This window comes from Rhododendron vialii, chromosome 12a (genome assembly GCF_030253575.1).
Source record: "Rhododendron vialii isolate Sample 1 chromosome 12a, ASM3025357v1".
In the NCBI taxonomy this organism is placed as follows: domain Eukaryota; kingdom Viridiplantae; phylum Streptophyta; class Magnoliopsida; order Ericales; family Ericaceae; genus Rhododendron; species Rhododendron vialii.
Window position 1 is genome coordinate 34,287,069 of NC_080568.1, and position 6,770 is coordinate 34,293,838.

The 6,770-nt window shown below is 38.2% G+C and overlaps 2 protein-coding genes across 3 annotated transcripts; both read right to left on the reverse strand.

Annotated features, from left to right (window-relative positions):
• Positions 1–12: 12 nt before the first annotated feature.
• LOC131310739 (LOB domain-containing protein 22-like) lies at positions 13–1,536 on the reverse strand. Its single transcript, XM_058337918.1, has 2 exons — positions 675–1,536; positions 13–412 (listed from the first exon to the last, which is right to left on the reverse strand). Exons 1-2 carry the CDS (start codon positions 1,358–1,360, stop codon positions 310–312), a joined length of 789 nt encoding a protein of 262 aa, XP_058193901.1. The 5' UTR covers positions 1,361–1,536; the 3' UTR covers positions 13–309.
• A 1,183-nt stretch (positions 1,537–2,719) lies between these two features.
• Positions 2,720–6,429, reverse strand: LOC131310740 (mediator of RNA polymerase II transcription subunit 9). Of its 2 annotated transcripts, XR_009195295.1 has the most exons (7): positions 5,984–6,429; positions 5,274–5,336; positions 5,099–5,179; positions 4,528–4,586; positions 4,356–4,438; positions 3,005–3,101; positions 2,720–2,957 (listed from the first exon to the last, which is right to left on the reverse strand). XR_009195295.1 is itself a non-coding variant. In XM_058337919.1 (6 exons), exons 1-5 carry the CDS (start codon positions 6,305–6,307, stop codon positions 4,381–4,383), a joined length of 585 nt encoding a protein of 194 aa, XP_058193902.1. In that variant the 5' UTR covers positions 6,308–6,429; the 3' UTR covers positions 2,720–3,101; positions 4,356–4,380. The 2 variants fall into 2 exon arrangements, 1 of the variants encoding a protein (XP_058193902.1); XM_058337919.1 differs by having other exon boundaries at positions 2,720–3,101.
• Positions 6,430–6,770: the final 341 nt, after the last annotated feature.

The following is a 6,770-nucleotide window of genomic DNA, read 5'->3' on the forward strand; positions in this document are numbered from 1 at the left end:
ATTGGGCCAAATAGATATAGAACGTTTGTGCCTAGCTCTTACAAATGCATTCCTTTCCTTTCCTACTAGTTTGCAATAGACACAAAATTGTTGTGTACCCAGAGAAATTACATCGAAAAGTACCAAAAATTCAAAATGTGTAGGATGGCTGCAACCTGCTTGTACAAAAAGGTTATTTACATTCTCTATAATTATGTTTTGGATTATGAATTTGCCGAAGGATCGGTGGTGAAATAGGATCCAATAACCCTAATCTTAAACAGCATAACTGTTACAAGAGGGATAAAAAAGCGCTCTTGATTTAGCTCATCAGCTTCTCTCATCCAATCTGGCCTTGTCGTCGTCATTCAAAATGAAAGAGACAATCTCATCTTTCACTATCTCCTTCTCGTCTTTCGAGACATCCTCGTCGCTGATATCAAAGTAGAGTTCCAATTAGCGATGAGATTAAGGTTAACAGAATGGATACATATGTTTTAAGTCTTCATTTGGGATGTCCAAAAAGCCTGACTTAAATCCCCAAAAAAAAAAAAAAGAAAAAAAATTGTCTTTTATTTTTCAAAAAATTCATCTTTTGAGAAATAAAAGATAAATTTTGGAATACATTTTGCAAAAGGATTAATCTTAATGTAACATGTTAATTTAGGTCTGATAACAATATCAATGAAACGAACCTGTTTTCAATTTCATAATCGAACTTGAGATCGAGTCTTTCATGATCACCAATATCGAAAACGGTTGGCTTGATATCATCACATTCTTTAACCAAATTAGTTTGCTTGTCATGCACGGAAGACGATGCGGTATCCTGCATGGCCCATGCAACAATGTCTTGCAATTGCCCGATGTGATTCTCATCGTGCAACAAGTATTCATCCTCATGCGGTTCCTCAATACGATCGTTACTCATCGGATTATATGCCTCGCACTTAACAGTCGATGAATCCTCGATGCCATGAGGCAACGTCGTGATTTCATATTGCTGAGCGACAGCAGCAGCAATTTGAGCGCGACATATGGCCAGTTGTTGAAGGACCAGGACTAGCTCGGCCCTGTTGTATTCAATCTGGCGTTGGAGTTCGCGAATGATCCTGTAACATCCGCCTACAGGATCATTGGCGCGAACGTCCGATTGGAAGACAATGGTGCGCATGGCTTGGTCTTTCTGGGGAGGGTCAAGGCTACGGATGATCTTGGTGATGTTGCTGACGCCGAACAATTTATGGGCGTTGAGGAACTGGCGTTGGCGATCGTTGGGGAAGTAAGGGGCGAGAATGCAGTCCGGGGCGCACTTCCTCCGTTGGTATTTACATGCGGCGCAGGCCGAGGTGGCGTTGGCCTTGGTGGTGGGATTGGTCATTGATTGGGGTTTGGATTTGTGTTTTTATGGGGATTTTGGGTGGGTGTGAGATATCTCGGCCGCCTTTCCGGCGGAGGAAAACTGGGAAGGGTTTCTGATGTTTCGCCCTTCTTTTCTCAATGCGAAGAAAACTCAGAGTTTGAAAAATGGGAGATGGGGAGAAATGGAAGGGCATGCATGTTAGAGAGAGAGAGAGAGAGATTAACTAATTATAGTAGTAACAAATTGAGTCAATCTGTTTGAGATGCCAGGCAATTGTCGTGTAAAATGAGTGCGTTTGGACATTGCATTAAAATAGAAATGTGAAATTGTGGTGAGCTTTGAAGTCATGATATGACAAAAATAGAAATACAAAATGGATGATATCAGCTTTGTTTATTTAGACTGAACCGTCGTCGTGTTGGGCCATTTGTGGTTTCCTTTTGAAGCTACTACGACGATATGATCGATTGAATTTTTAATGCTCGTCGACAAAACAACATCAATCATGTCAAAATCATGTTAATAGGATTTCTACAAATATCATTTTAAAATAAATTCCCTCAAATGAATGAATAGGCAAACAGGTGGGTAAGCTTCGAAAGGAACCACCTACACCTCCAAAACTTTAACAAAAATGCTACATGCACAACCGTTGCACAATCAATCGCTACCCGTCCATTGTTGTAATGGACGGTCCAGATTCGCTCAGGGAATAAATAAATTATTCGCGCAAATAGTTTACTTAAAATCTAGACCGTCCAAACACATCTGGACGGCCAGAATTTGTTACACAACATTTTTGAAACTCTAACAAGCTACACAGTTCACTCACCATTAAGCTCATCATTACCCAGAACTAAACTCACACAAAACAGAAAAAAACAAAACTATTCCTGATCAAATTAGAAGAAATTAAATCTACTCAATTCCTCGTGTTCTTTATTTAACGCAGAAACTCCAAATTAAATTGCTTTACTTTCCACCGAACCGGCCGAATCAGGCAGAAATTCCCACTCAATTTCCACTGCACCAAGGACGCAAAGTTTGTTAATCATTGAAAATTCCATTTTAACGCACTAGAAATTCCTGCTATTTAGTTAATGTTCCCTTTTCTTTTCAATTGACGATGAAGATTAAATTCTAATCCAGAATTTCCAAATTACAATAACCTCATAGCAAACAGCTTTGTCTGCCGGACACGGGTAGTGCTTCAAACGAACCAAGTTACTCACGAGCAGCTCTAGGCTCAGCTCGTTGAGGCAAGAACTCAACTCATTTGGTAAAAGAGCCAACCTCAAGCTCAAGTTTTAGGCTCGTTTACTAAACTGGCCAAGCTCTACACTCAAAAGCTCGACTTGGCTCATTATATAGGCTCGGCTTGTTAGGTAGAGTTTTAGGCTCATTTAGTAAACAAATTATGCTCAAACAATACAAAGCTCAGCTCAGCTCGTCTCATTTGCACCCCTATAGACACAGGTAGTTCATCAGAAATGATATGCAGCCTTTTAACGCCAAAATAAGGAGGCATTACAAAAGAAAAACAAAAACAAAAAAATATAGTTTCAGATGACTACAGAAAGATGGCAATGCTTTGTCAAAAACTCCAGAAACGACTCTATCCAACGGTCATACTACAATATGGATGTTATCCATGAAACAGACATCTAATCCATCAAATTGGTCGTATTTGATGAAACTGTCTTCCTCCAGATCGGCAAAGTCCAGGAGCCACTTAGAATGTCATAAAATTGCCATCTGCCTGGAATGATTCAAAACAGAGAGATCAAGACAGATAAACACATGCCAGGAAAAAAAAAAAGAGCTGCTTATAGTCTTAGTCCATCATTCGAATGATGTTGTCAATCGGATTTGGACAGCTAATAGTAAAGAAGAGCTTTAATATTCCTGTCGATGGAAATGATAGGGGAAGACAGACCTAAATAGCTATGCAAGGCCATAGTAAGAGAATATATGGATTTGTTGTATTATACATATAGCCATCGAAAGAGCAGAATGGCGAAAAACAAATCATATAGCAAAATGGATATAAGACTTGTTTGGTTTGGGTTGCAGACTGCTAATGATATCAGCAAGAACTGCATCTGACACAAATCGAGCTATATTTTTTCGTTGTGGAGTGAACTGATAGTCAATTTTCACTCTAGGTTTAAGAAATGACACAATTTTCTAACCCTCCTGTGGTGATCTGTTTATAACAAGACAAATATAACATCAAAAGCCCTAGCCTGCTATACTTCTGGAAAATTGAAAAGTTTGTTTAGTTGGCCCTAGAAATACAGGAAATCTAGAAATTTAAGAGAATAAAATCGATTGTCATTAGAGAAATGAACAACAAAGTAGTTCCTTTCAAGCCAATGCAACTCTACACAGAGAACCATAAGTAACACACTGATCCGAACCTCAAATCATACAAATGTGATTGCAAAGATGCAGATAACAGAATATATAGATACACATGAGAACCAAATTCTAGTTTGAAACTTATCACATGTGTAAGAGTCGTTTAGGACTTCGGAGTTGCAATCAAAAACATTTTGAAGGATGAACCTCAAGGAAAAACATTTGAAAGCATTTGTTTCAGCATTGCTAAGCAGCTGCAATTTTCTATGCTATTCTCATGCATTGCAGGGTTTTTGCCTGAGGTATGAATGTTATCGACTTCATAATAAATTGGCCAACATCCACCTCACGGACAATGTGGAAGAGCCAAACGGCAAACACTAAACTGAAAAACACAGTAAGGAAAAAAACGTTGCACCAAACCAAGGAGCTGAGATTTTGAGAAATTTCAACAAATGAAATGCAACCATGCAAGAATTAGCCAAGATCAGCACATGTATTCCTATTTCTTTCACTGTCATTCACAAAGGTTTTCCCAAGATATGACTAAAGGTTCATTGACGCGCACAACAAGGATTGACTGTTTTACACATTTTGCTTGGGCTTTGTATTTTAGTATTGGGAAAAACAATATTGAAAGAGAAATTCTCACCATATTTGGCGAATATGACAAGCAACTAGGGTTCGGACTTGATAAGCTCTTCAACGGAGTTTCTATACTTGGAAATCAGATCCCTGGAATTGGATAGTCACAATGAACATTTTTTTTTCCAACAATGAGAACATCTAAGCGAATAACAAACCACAAGTAACATGCGACATACTTCCGTTGATTAAGCAATTGTTCGCTCTCTTCAAGCTTCCTCTTTTGCCCCTCTACAGTCTGTAAACAGCATTCAGAAAGCATGCAAATCAGAAGTGTTCATCCCATGGGGCATCTCAATGCAGTAGCATTATACACAACTGAATTGCAAAGAACACCCGTGCTATTTAACTACTCTTCCATCTTAGCCCATTAATGTGTACCAGTGCAAACAACGTGTCCTGTACATAACAGATTTTTTTCCTAATGATCTAGCCCATTAATTTTTGCCTTTAATCGTCCCAACCAACATAGTTTCCAGTTTCTAATTTGCAAAGAATAAACTATTAGTCTCTTATTTGTCTCAAAGGCATTAGGCATCCCATTCCCCTGAAGCCAGTTTATTCCATGGGCTAAGAAACATTGATTTCGAAGCTTAAACCTTAATTGTAGCAAGTACCCGATCATCACGCCAAGGAACCAAACCCAAAGTCTCGAAAAACGGTATAAATTCTAAATACTCAATTTGAGTTACAAAGATTCTCCATAGAAAGGTATGTTAACCAAGATTGCGAGGATGAACAGATAAATACCATTGCTTTTGCATTGATTGATCCTGATATTGAGTTCAGAAGCTGCTGGCATTTCTCAAATTGGCTGGTCAATTCAGTAACCTTCAAAAATAGACAACAAAGAAGAAGAAATTAAAGACTGCACTAGTTTTGGATATAACCTTATGGAGCTAGAGATTAATGGGATAGTACAAACCAATGAATCAGAGTGTTGATCCCTAGTTCCATTCTCGATAGCGTCTGCTAAATTCTCCACTAACTGCAACAAATTAGGCATTCAAAACAAAATACACAGCGGAAAACATGAGGCTATGCTTGTGTTATCTACAAAGCTGGTTTTCTTTTAGCCATTGCCTTGCCTGAACATTTTCTATTTGAATTTTGAGTCAAACCAAAAAAGTAACAAATTTTAACCCAAACCTGAGAAAAAATATTCTACAAGCAAAAAACCAGGAAAGATCATTCTTCTCATCAAGACGAAGGGGGAAAAAAGCAAACAAATTTTGACCGGGAGCTGAAAATTGTTTACTAAAAAAAAAAATTCCCTCAAAAAAAAAAAAAATTTTAGACATTCCAAACACACCTTCCACTACCCAAATCAAAGTTGGGGTAATTGGGGTTTAAACTGTTGCCCACCTTCGATTTCTAGACATCCCAAACACACCTGCAATTACCCAGAACTTGATACTTTTTCGTTTGTCTAGACGAAAAAATCTCAAAAAATAATTCTTTTCGTCTAGAGGAACCCAAAAACTAGCAACTTTTGACCCATAATTTCTTACAAAAAATAACCCAAAATTAGCAACAACAACAACAAAAACTTGAACTTTCAGGCATCCAAAACACACCCTGAGTTTTCCCCAAATCATCAAAAGTTAAGGTAATTAGGGTTTATAGAAGTAATACATGAAGTAGATGGAAGTGAGAAGCGAGTGATGGGTGGTGATGGCTCTGTTGCTGTGGCTGTGGCTGTTGTTGTGGATATCTCTGTTGCTGTTGTTGCAATTGTTGTTGTTGTGGTGGTTGAAATTGTTGCTGGGAAAACTGCTGCTGTTGTTGCTGATTATGGAATTGTTGTTGCTGTTGATGATGGAACTGTTGCTGGGGTTGAAATTGTTGTTGTTGGGGTTGGAGGAATAAATGGTCCTGATTGGAGGGTGTAGTTGGGTTACTGTGGACTTGAATGTTTGGGATCATTGACCAGCTTCCTCCTCCGAATGAATGATCCATTTTGAGAGAGAGAGAGAGAGAGAGAGAAGGCTATGGAAGTTCGAGAAACAGGAGGCGCTCATAAGAACGAGGGTAAAATAATTCCGTTTACCCCCTTGTGGTATATTCCGTATGCAGTTTACCCACAATGTTCGAAAACAAGCACATAACTCCCCGTTTAGTTATGCACTATCTTTTACGGAGTAATTAGCAGGGCGATACGATAAGACGAGTGGTTGATGTTGTGATTGAACGATGTGCACCAAACTCTTAACTCGTCCTTTAACAAATAGTAAATAAAATAAGCAAAGGAGTTACAGAGTAGCTTTTGCTAGTATATTGGAAATTTTTTGTCTTGTTTACTTGGACGAAATGTTTGATAGAATAGAATTAGAAATAAATTTTTACACTTTGTTATTTCACAAATTAAAATTATGTAATTTTTTTCAAATAGTGATTCAACTAAAGGCGCTGCTATTCGCAG

Coding starts and splice junctions, on each gene's coding strand:
- LOC131310739 (XM_058337918.1), bottom strand. CDS start 1,360: ATGACCAATCCCACCACCAAGGCCAACGCCACCTCGGCCTGCGCCGCA. Junction 413..674: donor GATTATGAAATTGAAAACAG/GTTCGTTTCATT, acceptor CTTTGATATCAG/CGACGAGGATGTCTCGAAAG.
- LOC131310740 (XM_058337919.1), bottom strand. CDS start 6,307: ATGGATCATTCATTCGGAGGAGGAAGCTGGTCAATGATCCCAAACATT. Junction 4,587..5,098: donor CAATCAATGCAAAAGCAATG/GTATTTATCTGT, acceptor TGCTGTTTACAG/ACTGTAGAGGGGCAAAAGAG. Junction 4,439..4,527: donor CAATTGCTTAATCAACGGAA/GTATGTCGCATG, acceptor ATCCAATTCCAG/GGATCTGATTTCCAAGTATA.